The 17,343-nt window shown below is 36.5% G+C and overlaps 2 protein-coding genes across 4 annotated transcripts in view; one reads left to right on the top strand and one right to left on the bottom strand.

The window, feature by feature from the left end:
* Positions 1–839, top strand: part of Plpp1 (phospholipid phosphatase 1) — a 94,619-nt gene extending 93,780 nt beyond the window's left edge. For all 3 annotated transcript variants that reach the window (XM_047555982.1, XM_047555983.1, XM_047555984.1), the window contains exon 6: positions 432–839. In XM_047555982.1, coding sequence (XP_047411938.1) covers positions 432–560 — 129 coding nt within the window. In that variant the 3' untranslated portion in view covers positions 561–839. The remainder of the gene's footprint in view (positions 1–431) is intronic.
* The window catches only part of Mtrex (Mtr4 exosome RNA helicase), a 93,169-nt gene continuing 76,045 nt past the window's right edge, over positions 220–17,343 (bottom strand). The window contains exons 26-27 of the mRNA XM_047555985.1: positions 2,417–2,521; positions 220–1,057 (exon numbers count right to left, since the gene is read on the bottom strand). Of these exons, the coding sequence (XP_047411941.1) occupies positions 1,005–1,057; positions 2,417–2,521 (158 nt within the window). The 3' untranslated portion in view covers positions 220–1,004. The remainder of the gene's footprint in view (positions 1,058–2,416; positions 2,522–17,343) is intronic.

The following is a 17,343-nucleotide window of genomic DNA, read 5'->3' as shown; positions in this document are numbered from 1 at the left end:
GTGGGCAAGAATCCCAGTGATGTTAAGTCATAACAGGATAGAGAGCAGGTAAAAATTAGGTTACTCTTTGTAGAAGTTATACAAATCTTAGAATTTTTATTGTAAAAGCCTCTGGCTATAAACCAGGTTTTTTTTGGGTATGAATTAAAACAATTAATTTACACGAACAATAATTCATTAAGTATTGGGAGAATGAAACCATTTGCCAAAGGCGTAACAAAGCAACGCCATCTGGAACAATCTCCTTTACAAAAAATTCCTGTGGGCAACTTTTTTTTTTGTTCCCTTAATCTGTACAATGGATATATATCCTTTTGTTTATAGTTATCTTTGCAAAGTGCTTCCTGCAGCTTGGTATATGGTTTATAAATTTATTTAGATTATATCATTAAATATTTTGCCCTGTTCTAATTATAACCTGTTCCATGTAGGCTGTATATGTATCAGATTTCTTCAAGGAGAGGAATTCTCCTTTTAAAGAAAGAAAAGAGGAGGACTCTCATACAACTCTGCATGAAACACCGACTGGAAATCATTTTCGGAACAATCACCAACCTTGAAGGATGGTGGGTCACCTGGATGAAGCTGACCTGCTTTCTAAAGGAAAATGATTGCAACCAGAGGCACGAGGATGCATCTTTCTCCCCAGTGTCCAGGCCTTTAAGGGACTGCTGCTGCTGCTGCTATACCTCTTGGATGCCCACTTTATCTGTGTATATAGTTACATTGAACATAATGGTTACCTAATAGCTCTAAGTTCATTAAAAAATTTTCAAGCCTTCCACTAAAACAATGCCCCACCTGTACAATTTTTATTAAAAAAGTAATGCTTATGTACATGTGTGTGTGTAATATGCTTAGACTTTGATTTAAACATACATATTTAAATGTTTGAGGACAACTGTAGAGATGGAAGAACTACATCAACACTTGTAAGCATTTGTAGTCAACTGTAATCAGACAGGTGGTAAATAATTTTTAAAATTCTACATTCCTTAAGCTCTTTATAAGTAGAGGCTGGCGGCAAACACGATATCTCTCTTGATTTTGGTGATTCCTAAGAAGAGAAAAGAAAAGGTTCAAACTTTTAAGACCAACCACAAAAACATACCTACTTTCTACTTACTGTGGTTTTAAGGACAGTATAACAGTCCAGATTAAATTGGTGAGAGGGCAACCAAGAAAGTAAACATAATTTTGCTAATCTAAAAGATACCTGGAGTTCACAGCTACCTACAAAGTGGAAACCTTAGGAACTAGCCTATGTGTATTTGGGGAAGAGGGAGTGCTTAAAGACATTTCAGAAAGGACTAAGCTGTCAAAGGAAATCAATCCAAAACCATGAATCTTCACCATACACATCCAAAGATATTCAGTTACCCTGTGATAGTCTTTTGGACTAAGGTAGGACAAATAGAAATCTTACTGCTTTCAGAACTTCCATTCGTAAACTGAGTGATTAAATGAGCCTGCCTCTACCAACATGGAAACTTAAGCCAGTTTTTATAAACCTCTTCTTCCAACACCTAAGTTGTTTGCAGAAATTGACTGACTAGGAGTAACAACATGGCTGCCATTCTTTTTTGCTATAGTTCATAGCCCTTTCTTGGTCACGATTCAAGTGGAGATGACAAGACTATTAACAAGTATGTTATGGCTCCCCTACCCCATTATCACCTTACTTAAGCTGGCCTTTTTCCACCTTGCTACCCTATTCACTTGCCCTCAATGCAACAGGGAGAATTACAAAATTTAAGTTAAAGCACACCACCCCAATGCTCCAGACCTTTATTCACTGCAAAGTAAAAACACTGGGGCTACACCTTCATTTTTCTCTTCCGATCCCTACTTTTTACTCTGCTCACTGAATCAATGACACTAACTTCTTGCCGTTACTTAAGTATAGCAAGCATATATTATAAAGCACCTTAAATGTCACTCTGGGTCATCTCATTCATCCTCCAAGTTGTCTTTTCCAGTAGATTATGACCATCTGACATATTTTAATTGTTGACTCTACTGTCCCATCTCCCCCCGATAAGAATGTAAAGGTCTAGAAAGGCAGGGATTTCTGTCTGTTTTTTTTTATTCACTGCTATTATCTCCTAGTGCTTAAAATATGCTTGACACAATAATAAGCACACAAAAAAACACATGTAAATGAGTGTGTGTGTGTATAAATATATAAAGACTTCACTTTTAATGTTTGAAATATATTAGGAATACTGGTTATCAAAACCCAAGCTGTAGAACAGTGAACTTCATTTTAACTCCTAGCAACACTGAAAGCATTCATAAATATGTAAAATCCTTTAAAATTTTATGAAAATGCTACTAGTTGGTCCTCCAGAGCAGTCTAGTTGGCCCTTCAAAATTACCTAAATTATTAGAAAAAGCTTATGAACTGGATACTGACCTTCAGCAAATTTATTTTCCAGCTCAGTATTTCCAATGGCTTTTGCTGCCTGACACATCTGTCGAAGCAATTCTTCCAGGCGCCTCATACAACGAATTATGCTGCCTGGACGGAAAAACAAATCACTTGTAAAATCTATATAATCAGGAACAGAATTTTTGTTCAGCAACAAGGCATGAGAACATGGAAGGATTAGTACTTTTGGGGGACTTTTTGCAAAGTAAGCTAGCAAACTCATATCCAGCCTGATGTGAGGAAGACTGCAAAGAAGAAAGGTTTAATTCCCACCTTTGATTAATGGTAGAGAGAGACACAGTTTAATAACATGGTAATACCTGCTTCAGAAGCAGGTAAACAAAATACCCTGGGAGAAGGAGAGAGCAACTTTGGGGAAGGTTGGCAAACACATTTGATATGAGTCTGTAAGAATGAGAAGGTATGTGTCAGAGACCCTTGGTAAGACCTACTCAGGCACTTGGCTACCACACCTACTATCTTATGGAGAGAAGGCAACAGATCAGGTAAGGTGTCTGAAAGGTCATTCTTTTTGACCTCAGAAGGTTTCATCAGTGCTTTCTTCACAGTATGTCCTCATGGAAGCACAAGGAGATAAGTTTTTTTGCTATGAGCCTTGACTGAGTGAGTCAAGTGTTTGTTTTAAAGCTGAAGCTGGGCTGGTGGTACACATCCATAATCCCAGAGACTCAGAAGGCTGAGGATTGAAGGTTCAAAGCCAGCCTCCACAAGTAAGTGAGACCCTATCTCAAAATTAAAAAAAAATAAATAAAGGACTGGGGATATGGCTCAGTGTTAAATGCCGTGGGTTCAATCCCCAGTATCGAAAATAAATAAAACCAAACCCAAACAACAACAAAACACTGACAGTATGAATAGTTTCACTTCTGTCAGACCTGTACAAGGGGTCTGAGATCATTTCTCCCAGTGTCACCCTGCTTGAACCAAAAATTGTCAGACTTCACTTTTAATGTTTGAAATATATTAGGAATACTGGTTATCAAAACCCGAGCTGTAGGAACAGTGAACAACATTTTAACTCCTTGCAACACTGAAAGCATTCATCAAGTTCTTGAAATCACTGCTTGATTGTTGAAGTTCCTTTTTACCTTTTAATGCCCCCTCCCTCATTATGTTGCAATGTGCCCAAGAGGGAAGAACAGATGAGGTATTCAACTCATAAAGGAGAATGAAAACAGGGGAATATGATGGTGTTTCAATTTTTAATATATGCATAGCTCTTGAAATATCAATTCTACTTTAAGGACATGACTGTGCAAAACTTGAGGCTTCATGGTTTGAAATAGCACAAATTTAAAAGTTTCCTACAAGTCCAGGACTAAGAGGCTGAAAACTTATGCAACTATTAAAATTATATATCTCTATTTCATTTAAGTTTGGATGCTAGAAAGAGAACATGGACACTAGGAAATCTGCAAAGGAACTGGCAGGTTTGTATACTACTTACCCTAGACTCTAACTGTGACAATGGGCAGGTATGTAACTTCTCCCTGCCTCAGTTTATTGTTGTGAAACTGATAATAAAGTCACAACTTATTATGGTTAGTTACTGCATATAAAATTCCATGTAAAGAAGTCTAGAATAACTGTGCTCATCCCTCCTGTCCTCTTTCTGCCACTTTTTCGTGCCGCCATAATGGTATGCATGAATGAATGTCCTGGCTGATGCTTTTAAGAGCATCGACAATGCCCAAGAGAGAGGCAAATGCCAGGTCCTTAGGAGGCTGTGCTCAAAGTCATCTTCTGGTGTGACAACTGGTGAATTTTGAAATCACTTATAATCACAGAGCTGGGAAAATTGTTGTCAACCTCACAGGCAGGTTAAAGTGATCAGCCCTAGACTTGATGTGCAGCTCAAAGACCTAGGAAAACGGCAGAATAATCTGCTCCCATCCCATCGGTTTGATTTCACTGTATTGACAACCTCAGCTGGCATCACGGATCACGAAGAAGCAAGATGAAAACACACAGGAGGAAAAATCCTGGGATTCTTTTTCTAAGGATGTAAAACATATATACAATAAATGCCTCAATGGACTCTGCTTCTATTAAAAAAAAAAAGTCTAGCATTCAATAAGTATCCATAAATGTCAAGTGAACTTAGTAATAAATGTAATAATAGGATGCAGTGTTTAGAAAGACAACCAATAGTATGTCTTTGCCAAATCACCTATTAGTTCATGTTATCCAATCCAGTGGCTTATTTCACTTGAAATACTATATTATCTTCTATGACACTATTTTAATTTTCTCTTATTTCAATGACTTCTCTTTCCTGGTCTCCTCTGCAGTTTCCTGTTGAGTTCTAAATATTGGAATGCTCTAGATCTTAGGTCTGGTCCTCTATACCTTTCTGTGAACACATTTTCTTCTTGATCCCCAGGTCTGATAAAAGAACACTAACCCTGTCACTCATTAGTATATCAACCAGACTGATTTCTTCACAAATAATTACCATTTGATACTATCTTGTTTACATTAACACACACAATGTATTTTTACTACTATTCTTTATCAGTTTCTTCTTACTAGGTAGTTAGCCCCATGAGAACAGGTACCGTGCAAGTGCTTGCTCGTCTTTGCATTCCAGCATACAGATTGTTCTGTATGCAGGATGTACTGAACTAAAACACTGAATAACTGAAATACACATGAAAGAACATAACTTGTGCATATTATATATATGCACAATTTATGCATACGTATAATCATGCATAAACACAATATCAGTAAGAATAAACCCATATATGACGCTTATTATGTATTAAAACCATCATTGAATAGCTACACTAATCTTAAGAGATGGGCTTCTCAATTTATAAATTAGAATATTGAAGCAAACAGTGATTTGCTAAGCTTATTTAACTATTACAGAGAAAAATGTCTACCGCAGAATAGTATGACTGTTTATATTGGGGTGGTAGCATATTTCCACTTTTAAGAAGCAGATGTGGGTGCATATGTGTGAACTGTTAGTGTAATAACTTTATATGGTAATTTAGGAGAAAATGAAAAAGTCTATCTTTACAAAATTCCCCAAGAGAAGAGCTGTGGGCATCTGTGGATTTCCATGTTTTAAAATTAGAAGGCTGGGTCAGGAGAATTCGTGGACTGGAAATGTTGCAGTACCAAGTTGGCAATACCTGCAATAGAGATAAAAGTGAAAAAACAAAATCCCACGGAATCTGAGCTTGTACCGAGGCAAAAGTATAAGCTGTTTACCTAATAGCATAGTCTAGCAGGAAGTGCCCATGTGTATGCACTTTATCACACCAAGGCCCTGGACCAATAAAGACAGCATCCTTGGTTTCTAAACACATCCATGGGCCACAGTAATGAGAATGTCACAAAGGTGTTATTTTAGGTAGTAGTTGGTTTATGGGATGAGACTGGTCATGAGTCCACTACCAGCACACTGGCCCCTCAAAGACAAATGGTAAACACCCAATTTAAAAAGATTAAACTATCTCCTACCTACAGGATGTCATCTACATTAGCTCTGCTTCAAAGAAGTGAGCTGGCATATCAGGGGTTTAAAAAAATGACTACAGAGAAACCTGGGTTGTATTTCAGATCTTTTGCTAAGTAATAGCTTTGTCATCTAGGCCTTTTTAAGTCAGCTTTGTGTTGCTGTGACCAAAAGTCCAGACAAAAACAATGTAGTGGAGGAAAAACTTATTTGGGGCTCACGGTTTTTAGAGGTCTCAGCCCACAGATGGCTGACTCCACTTCTCTGGGCCCCAAAGTGAGGCAGAATATCATGGCAGAAGGATGTGGTGGAGGAAAGTAGCTCAGAACATGGCACCAGGGAGCAAAGAAAGAGAGAGAGTTGGGCTCACCAGGGACAAAATATACTCTCCAAAGTCATACCCTATCTGCCTAAAGTTATTACCCAGTTACCCATTCAAGTGGATTAATGCATTGATTAGGTTAGGCTCCACAGCTCCCCTAACCCAACCATTTCACCTCTGAACTTTCTAGCACTGTTTCACATGAGCTCCTTGGGGACACTTCATATCTAAACCAAAACAAGGTCTTGTCTCTACTCTCTCTCCCTCTTAGCATTTGTAAAAGAAATTAATGTATTTCTTTTTTCTTCTTCTTTTTTGTGGTCCTGCAGATTGAACCAGGGCCTTGTGCATGCTAGGCAAAGTGATCTACCCAAGCCCCAATTAATAAGATTTAAGAGGGCACACTCTGCTCCCTCTGGATTTGTCTTACTTGAGATAAGACAAATTCTTTGAAAAGGGCAAGCTCTAAAGGAATGTAAGGTTATAATAAGGCTCTTTGGCCAAAATATTAGAAGTCCATAGATTTTTAAAAATCCTTCCTCTTTTCCTATCAAAAGTTTCACAAATAGTCCACACAGTTGCTGAACAAAACTTCCAGCCCTCAATCACTGCTTATTTCCACTACACAATTTTGTAAAATTATTGGCTTCTAGCAGGGGAAAGTTCACTAAATGAGAAACAAAAGCAAAAAAGGGATACTATTCTATAAAATCCAGCCATCAAACACTAGGGTCAAGAGTGGTATCTTGCTAGCAGCAGTGGTGCAACTGCCTGTAATCCCAGCAGCTAGGCAGGGTGAGAAAGGAGGATTCCAAGTTCAAAGCCAGTCTCAGCAAAAGCAAGGCACTCAGCAACTCAGTGAGAACCTGTATCTAAATAAAATATAAAATAGGGCTGGGGATGTGGCTCAGTGATCAAGTGCCCCTGAGTTCAATCCCTGGTACCAAAAAATTAAAAATAAAGAAGTGATATCTCACACCTCCACATATATGAACATCTTAAAATAACTCAGAAGGCTTTCCTAAAGTTAGAAGAGTAATGACGTTTATTTTTATTATAGTATTATCATTTTTTTTTTTGTGGTATTGGAGACTAAACCCCAGGGAGCTTTATCACTGAGCTACATCATCAGTACCCCACTTTATTGTTTTTGTTTTGTTTTGTTTGTTCTATTTTGTTTTGAAATAGTCTCACTAAGTTGCTGAGGCTGGCCTTGAAGTTGTGATCCTCCTGCCTCAGCCTTCTGAGTTACTGGGATTATAGGTGTTCCCCACAGTGCCTGGCTGAGAGTAAGTGATGTTTACAAAGATATTAAGGTAAAAATAGGGTGAATATGTTTGAGAAAGGTTGGTACTACTCAACATTTTCTGAATACTTATTTGGTGGCAAGTCTGTACTCTGAAATTTCTCGTTTGATCCTCATAATTCTGTGATGAGTTCTGTTGGAACCCTATTTTACAAAAAGGGAAAAGGAAATGCTCAGAGAAGTTACACACTAACTTGATGAAGGTAAGAGTAGGAATACAGGGAGGAATCCAGACAGTAAGATTTAAATGCTCAGCTGGGCAGGGTGGCACATTCCTATAATTCCAGGTAGTCTGGAGGCTGAGGAAGGATCCCAAGTTTGAGACCAGCCTGGGCAACTTAGTGAGAACATATTTCAAAATAAAAATAAATAAAATTGCTAAGGGTGTAGCTCAGTAGTAGACTACTCCTGGGTTCAATCCCTAGTGCTGCAAAAAGATTTAAATGATAGTAACCCACATAAAAAGGCTTTATCTGGATTTTCTATAATTTAGTAAGTGTATTATTTACATTCATAAATTTTAATTTATAATTAAATTCAGCTTGTGCACTTAAAATATTAAGAGAACATTATAAATATTTTAGTAAGTTTTTGATGTGACACTAAATTCTTGATTTTAGTAGAAATTTTGATTGCTGGGTCATGCCAAAGAATTGATATTTATTTAATGGGTTTTAAAAACTAGGGAGTAAAAAAAAATGGTAAGTAGGATCCAGTCAGATAAAGGGTCTATTTTCTGGCAATCAGACAGTCAGTAGTATAATAATTTAAGTGAAATAGGGAACCAGATTACGGCAGATTAAGAAGGAAATGGGAAGCAGGTAATTGACTATTCTTCCCAAGAGACTGGCTATAAGAGAAATGAGGGACTGAAGGTGAAGATGGTAACAGACTTCTAAAAAATTATATTGATAGCTAATGTTTATTAAGTGTATGTGACAGGCATTGTGTGTAAGACTCCTCATGTATTGTGTTATTCTCACAATAAAGTAGGAGCAATTATCCTCCCCAAAGAAACTGAGGCACACTTAAGTAACACTTGCCCAGGATCATTAATCTAATGAGTGGGTAGGATTTAAGCTCAGGATTTCTGCTCTTAACCACTGTCACCTTGGTAGTTAGAGAACAATATGGATGAATAAGTTAGGATTTAGATGCTAAAACAGCAGCAGCAGAAAGGATATAATTTAAGATGAGGAGAGTGGCAAGAAGTGTGGAGGAAGGCTCTGGGATTCAGAGAAACAGGCTGGTGGTCTTTCCTCTGAGAGAAAGAGTACAGACAGGGATATATACAGGTCAATTTCTAGGTTAAATCAGGTCTAATGGCTTCTCCCTTCCTCTGAAGCAGAAAGGAGTTAAGGCTGATGTTCAAGGAAAGCAGTGAAGATCTGGAGTTGCCTCTAAGGGAAGAGAGAGAGGAAGCCCAGAAAGTCCTGATGGAGGGGACAGTGTCTAGCAGAAGACAGACCTGGGAGTGCATTTCAGCCGTACCATCTACCACTTGAGGGACAATACTCATTAAATGGTACTAACAAGTTATAGGAAAGAATAAAGTACAAAGTGATCCAATTATGATCATCTTCTACTACTGTTGCTATGACTAGGAAGGTTTGTACTACGGTACTGATGTTAGAGACCAGGGCTTTGGTGGCACCAAGCCAAACAGCTTAGTATTTCTGCGGTAGAACACTTCTCTGCAGAAGAACAGAAAACAGAGAAAGAGAGTTACCAGATTGATCCAGGTTGGTGATGCAAGAGGCAAAAGAACAAGAATCCCAGTTACTTCCTAATTCTACCTCCATGGCTGGAAAAAGGGAAATATAAGGAACTTAACGAAAGGTCCTCTACTCTAAGCAGAGTGGCTGTGTCCTCTCCACAGCAGCCTCCAGAGAAGTAAGTGGGTATATACCTGCAGGCTATAACAGTCCGAAGTAGGACTGAAAGCAAAACTACATGCCACCAGGTCACGAATAATGGTAAAAAGATTAGACATACTCTCTGGGAACAGGAAGCAGCCAGGATGGTTACTAGCTATTGCTTAGCCAGAAGGTAGCAGTCCCTAGCTTCACTGGTAGACTCCTGGATTGACCAATGGACAGCACCTTTGTCACCTTTCAGCTCCTATTCACCACTCTATTGGTGTGCCCTTGTACAGGATGGCAGTTGTGTAGGAAGCTGGGGAGCCTATGTCTCTTCATTCTCTCACTGTCCATACACCTTCTGATACTATTAATTCAAATATCAGTAGGAAGAGTTGGTGGGTCTGTTTCCATCATATGGTTCTAGATGGTTTGTAAGTTTTTTTTATTTTTCATTTTTTGGTGTTGAGATAACTACTTGTAGACCCTCAGTGATCTTTTAGAAGTAGCACGCACAAACTTGAATCATTAGAACATCACTCATACTTTTGTTATATCACTTTTAATCTAAATAAATGAAAGCTACTCTCGTTTAATTTTTCAAAGTAGGTCACAGTTATTAAAAAAAAAATCTCAAAATCCAACAATACCATTCTAGCTAGAAATTACTGCCAAGACTGATTATCTATCAACTATATCACAGGGACCTCAAATTTAACATTTCCCAAAAGTAAATGTATTTTCTTACAAATGTCTTCCATTAACTAACCTATGAAAAGCTTCAGTTTACTAATTTGTAAGGCACAGATAATGGTCCCTAATTCGTGGGGATATTGTGAGATGTGAACGAAATAATATCTGTAAAGTGCTTAACAAATGTTGATGCAAATGAAGTTTGATAAATGTTAGCTACCTATTGTTCTTAGATGCTTTGAATGCTGGCCTCCAATGCTATTTGGAATGAAAGAGGAAATCCAGTTGCAGAAGCTTCTATACAGCTAGACATAGGGCAGGGGGTTGAAATAGAAATAATTATCATATTACCTACAAAACCAGATAGTAAATGTTTATATAAATAATAATTTTCAAAGGGAATTAAATTAGGTAGTTGCTTAAATGTAAGTACATAGCACTTTAAAAATGGGAGCAGTGTAGATTCAAAGGTCACTTAGAACTGAAATGAAATCCTTTACAAAGTTTTTGCTACATACGTAGTGCATCAAAGAACCAAGAATTCATTCTTTGTTTTTTTTTTTGGGGGGGGGGGGCAGTGCTGGGGATTGAACCCAGGGCCTCACACTTGCAAGACAAGCGCTCTACTAACTGAGCTATCTCCCCAGCTCATTCTTTGTTTTAACTAATTTCAAATGTGTACTAGGAAACACAATGTGATATTGTTTTTTTAAAATATATTTTTTTAGTTGTTGATGGACCTTTATTTATTTATTTATATGTGGTGCTGAGAATTGAACCCAGTGCCTCACACATACTAGGCAAGTGCTCTACCACTGAGCCACAACCCCAGTCCACAAGATATTGTTTTAATATTTCTACACATTTAAGTAACTCACTGTAACTACAATCTGCCAAAGTTATCAAGAGGCCACGTCATAGAAAATAAATTATTAAGATAAAGTACAGAGGAGAGTACTCTCATGTTATACTTTTTAAACACGTCAAATTCTGAAAAATTCAGTTCTGACAGTTTTGGCTTACAGAGTAATTAAGAAAATGAGCCCACTAGGTATTATGTTGCACTTACAAAGGCTCTGGTTGCTGCCCACAGTGTATCATCAACAAATCACAGTGTGTATGTAAACACAAACCTGTTTGCAGCTGCCTACAATACAGGCTGTTCCCCACAGGGATTAATGAAAACTACTGTTAGGTATTGAGGTCCCTAGCATCTTTCCTACCTACTACAATTCTCTGTAACCCAGGACTTATCACTCCCAGCTTTGGAAGTCAACCTGCCTCATCAATTAGGACCAGCCAGACTAGCTGCAAGATAAAAGCTTCAAGGCCATTTGATTCCCATGCTATCTGAAGTTAATAAACACATTAACCTACTACTGGTTTGCTACAAATCTTTTTTTCAAAGTCTCCCAAGGGCAGAAATCATTCTTCCTAGTCCTTGCTTTTTTTCTTTTTCAAACAGTGGTAAAATACACATAACATAAAATTCACCATTTTAACCACGTTAAAGTATAGAATTTAGTGTTACTGATCTTTTTCACATTCAGGTTCATATCACTGTTCTGGAAGAACGAATTGCATATTATAAAATTCACCATTTAAGTAAGGGTACAAATCAGTGGTTGTTAGTATATTCACAGCTGTGTAACTAATCATCACTATCTAATTTTAGAACATTTTATCTTCCCCAAGCTGTCACGTCCAATTCTCTTCTCCCCACACTCCATGGCAACCACCAATCTGCTTTGTCTCTATGAATCTGTCTACTCTGAACATTTCATATGAATGAAATCATACAATGTGTAGCCCTTGTGTCTGCTTTCTTTCATTCAAGCTTAATGTGATCAAGGTTCATCCACGTTGAAGCATGAATCACTACTATTCATTGTATTTTAAAAACCCCAGGGTTACTTAGTTCATGAACAAAACAGTATTGTTCTCATTAAGGATAGAAAGCAGATTTCTCTAGACAATATTTCTGCCTTCAGCTTTCTGACATCCCTAAACTGGTTACCTGTATCATGCCCCAATTTAATGTTCCCTTAGTTTGGCCTGAGGTTAGGATCACAAGTGTATCCTGCAACTACTTACCACTAAATCCCTGCTTAAGCTTAAAACCCTGAGGACAGGGATACTGCTTCACACACTGCCCTCAGCACAGGACCTGATTCCCAATAGGGTCTCAAAATTAGTCATCAAATGAATAAGTATTAGGAACTAAATACTAATTCACTTGGCACTCAAACTGTACCAAAATTTAAATGCAAATGATACATGTTAATAAACTATTATTTTATTATTATTAGTAGAAATACCTAAAAAAACAAATTTGTTGGAAAATTCTTTACCACACTAATGTACTCTGTCCTAGGAAAGGTAAAATAAGAGAACATGTGACAACAGAGTTGGACACTGCACTATAAAAGTTTTGCTTTAAAAATTCATGGGAGGCAGGAGTACAGTGAATAGTTTCAAGGCATAAGTCATAATAGGAGCTTTTCTGGTGAGTGCTCAATGCAAAGCAACTCTTTTTTTCATCCTTCATGCACAGTTAAAAATATAATATTTATGCATAGTCAGAAAGTAGTAATAGGTGGTGTTTAGATCCACTACAAGGGTTGGCATATTCAAACTGTAGGCATCAGTCCACAAAAATATTGTTTAAATTTAGTTTAATACAAATAAGAAACAACTATGTTCTATTGTTTTTTCAGAGTGCAGAGTTGTTACTTATAATCTTCAAAATTCCTGAACTGGATACCAATATAAATGGTTCTCTAGCATCAGACATTCTCAAAACACATGTTCTTAATCATTACAGTGTTAACTAGCCCCAGTTGATGGTTGAAGAATACTTGTAACTACTTCTGAGGCTCAGAATATAAATCAGGCACATTTATATAAAAAGAAAATTAAGAATCTTATTAGGAACAAATACGTTTTGAACATAGCACATTAAAAAATTCCAATGCAATTACTTTCTGACATTAAAAATAAAGACACTATGCTATGGGTTAGAGCTTTGATTGCAATATTTTTCCAATCATATAAAACATGAACAATAACAAGATGAGAGAAAGGTTATTTTGAAACAGGAGAACTAAATAACATAGTAAAAATGAGAAAGAAACAGTATGTTGGAAAAAGAAACTACTAGTCTAAGTAAATCAAGGTTCTCAGTTTTTTTGTTTAATCATGTTCTGTTTTTAAGAGTTAATATATATAGTCTATCCCAATTTTAGAAAAGTTTAGCTAATCTAATAGCACCCAGATCAGAAAAACATGAAAATTGTGCTGATGTTAGATCTAACTTTAAGTTATAATTAGAAAACGGAACTTCTCAAAATTTCAAACTTTAGATTTGGAGCAAACTATTATCTAGAAATAACCCACACCCCAATTCAAAAGAGGCAGAACAGATTTAGGAATACTAGTATGCTGTTAAAAGGGTCAATTCATGAACTGCAGTTGTGGCTCAGTAGTAGAGCACTTGCCTAGCACGTGTGAGGCATTGGGTTCGATTCTCAGCACCGCACATAAGTAAGTAAAATAAAGGTCCACTAACAACTTAAATTAAAAAAAAAAAAAAAAAAAAAGGTCAATTCATAGAGGTAACTGGTACTTGAGCAGAACTATAAACTGCATCCAGTTTTAAGATTTATCATTTATACTATAATAATATTTCCATTTAAATATAAGAAAGGACAGAAAAATAACCTACAAAGAAAAATTTATAGAAATACTTAAATTACCTTTTGATTTTTATTAAAGAAAAAAAAAAGCTTCTCTCTGCTATGTACCACTATTGTTTTGTGGCAATGTTTTGAATTCTCTTGAGAAGCAGATATTTATTTAGGCACAGGACCGTCATTAACTTCATCCTTATGTTTTAAAAAGTTGGCTGAATAAAGCGTAGCACTGCTGTGTTTTATTGCCTTGGTACCTCAGAAACACAAAAACTGTCATACACTGACCACCAAAGTTCCTGTGTATTAAATAATAATATTCATAACTAAGGTATGTCACATCTAACTTTTCTCAGACTGTTGCTACCTACCTTGAACTATTATGGACTTTCTTACCATTCCTACAAGCATGAATTTTCTGTGGATGAAGATGGTATAGTCAAGGGTAAGGTTTAAGAAGTCTCCAGGTGTTCCAAAGTTTAATAATAAGGTGTTGCAGTGACTTATTATCAACTTCTAGTCACAGAGATCAAACTATGGTACAATCACATTGGCAAAATTATTTATCTGGGGCTCCTTATGCAAAAATGGAGATGATACCATCTACCATGAAATCCTATTTTAGTGATTAGATGCAAATCTTATAAAGTTCTTAGCACAGTGAGTTACTTAGTGAACAGGGACCTCAGTAACAAAACGTTCAGCAGAGTATTTGGGACCATTTCACTAAGTGATGGCTTAGAAATTTACTATCTTTAGGGAAAGTTCTAAGACAGCACATTAAATTAATAAAAAAATGTACTATGTATTATAAATCATAACATTAAAAATCTTAAATCTGGGCTGTGGCTCAGTGGTAAAGCACTTGCCTAGCATGTGTGAGGCACTGGGTTCAATCCTCAGGCACCACATAAAAATAAGTAAAATAAAGGTACTGTGTCCATCTATATCCTAAAGAAAAACAAAACAAAAAAAGAAAAAACCCAAAAGACCTTAAAACCCAAAAAATTCAATACAGTAAAGGATCTTAGTTCAAACCTTTAATATTCTATGCCTGAGAAATTTAACCTATGCAACATCATAAAAATTACTGACTCACAAAATCAATAAATTATTTCCCTTCCCTTTAAAAATAGGAACAAGACAGGGATGTCCTCTTTCACCACTTCTATTCAACATTGTCCTTGAAATGCTAGTCAGAGCAAATAGACTAAAGAAATTAAAGGGATACAAATAGGAAAAGAGGAACTTAAGTTGTCACTATTTGCTGATGACATCATGTCTTCATGATGACATGAAGATCCAAAAAACTCCTCCAGAAAACTTCTAGACCTCATAAATGAATTCAGCAAAATAGCAGGTTATAAAATCAACACACATAAATCTAAAGCATTTTTATACATAAGCGATGAAACATCTGAAAGGGAAATGAGGAAAACAACTCCATTTGCAATAGCCTCAAAAAAAAAAATAAAATACTTGGGAATCAATCTAACCAAAGAGGTAAAAGATCTCTACAATGAAAACTACAAAACACTAAAGAAAGAAATTGAGGAAGACCTTAGAAGATGGAAAGATCTCCCATGTTCTTGGATAGGCAGAATTAATATTGTCAAAATGGCCATACTTCCAAAGGCACTATACAGATTTAATGAAATTCCAATTAAAATCCCTATGACATTTCTCATAGAAACAGAAAAAGCAATCGTGAAATTCATCTGGAAGAACAAAAGACCCAGAATAGCCAAAGCAATCCTGGGCAGGAAGAGTGATGCAGGAGGTTATCACTATACCAGACCTTAAATTCTACTATAGAGTAATAGTAACAAAATAGCATGGTACTGGCACCAAAATAGACAGATAGATCAATGGTACAGGATAGAAGACACGGAGCATAACCACATAAGTACAGTAACCTCATACTAGACAAGGGTGCCAAAAACTTACAATGGAGAAAAGATAGCCTCTTCAACAAATGGTGCTGGAAAAACTGGAAATCCATATACAATAAAATGAAAGTAAATCCCTATCTCTCACCCTGTACAAAACTCAACTCAAAATGGATCAAGGATCTAGGAATTAGACCTGGACCCTTCACCAAATAGAAGAAAAAGTAGGCCCGAATCTCCATCATGTTGGCTTAGGACCAGCCTTCCTTAACAAGACCCCCATAGCGCAAGAAATAAAAGCAAGAATCAATAAATGGGATAGATTCAAACTAAAATGTTTTTCTCAGCTCAGGAAACAATCAACAATGTGAAAAGAGAGCCTACAGAGTGAGAGAAAATCTTTTCCACACACACTTCAGACAGAGCACTCATCTCCAAAGTTTATGAAGAACTTAAAAAACTTTATACCCAAAATACAAAGAACCCAATCAATAAATGGGCTAAGGAAATGGGCAGACACTTCACAGAAAATATACAGGTGATCAACAAATATATGAAAAAGTGCTCAGCATCCCTGGTAATTAGAGAAATGCAAATTAAAACCACCCTAAGATTTCATCTAACTCCAATAAGAATGGCTATTATCAAGAACACAAGCAATAATAAGAGTTGGCGTGGATGTGGGGAAAAAGGTACACTCATACATTGCTGGTGGAGTTGCAAATTGGTACAGCCACTCTGGAAAGCAGTATGGAGATTCCTCAGAAAGCTTGGAAGGGACCCGCCATTTGATCCAGTTATCCCACTCCTTGGTTTATACCCAAAGGACTTAAAATCAGCATACTACAGTGATGCAGCCACATCAATGTTCATAGCAGCTCAATTCACAGTAGCTAGACTATGGAACCAACCTAGATGCCCTTCAATTGATGAATGGATAAAGAAACTGTGGTCTATATACACAATGGAATATTACTCAGCCATAAAGAACAATAAAATTATGGCATTTGCTGATACATGGATGAAGTTGGAAAATATCATGCTAAGTGAAATAAGCCAAGCCCAAAAAACCAAGGCTGAATGTTTTCTCTGATAAGTGCATGACAATATATAACAATGGGGGGCTGTGGGGGGGAAGAGAAGAATGAACTTTGGATGGTGTAGAGGAAAAAAGGGTGGGAGGGGGTGGGGATGGAAAAACAGTAGAATGAAACAGTATTACCCTATATATATGTATGATTACAAAAATGGTTGTTGTGTACAACCACAGAAATGAAAGTTGTACCCCATTTGTGTACAATGAATCAAAATGTGTCTGTAAAAATAAAAAATATTTTAATAAAAAAATTATTTCCTTAACATTATCAGTTGGGTGGTATATAATATTGGGTGTGTCAAAATGTAATTTTTCTCAAATTAGACATAAAAGCAATAGTAATAGCACTCTAAATATTCTTATTTCTATAAAAGTTAAGCTCATTTATTTTCATTTTTAATAAAGTTCAATGTAAATATCTACTTTACCAAATACAATTTACCATGGAAAAAATCTACCTAAACCAATCTTTTCCCAATGAATATAGCATTTCTAAAAAAGATCTTTAAAAAACTTATTTTTTACTTCTTGTAATTCAGTTGTACTCATTTATACGTTCTCTTTACTT

This window comes from Sciurus carolinensis, chromosome 6 (genome assembly GCF_902686445.1).
Source record: "Sciurus carolinensis chromosome 6, mSciCar1.2, whole genome shotgun sequence".
Taxonomy (NCBI): domain Eukaryota; kingdom Metazoa; phylum Chordata; class Mammalia; order Rodentia; family Sciuridae; genus Sciurus; species Sciurus carolinensis.
Note: the sequence above shows the minus strand (reverse complement) of the source record. Positions and strands in the feature narration are given on the sequence as shown.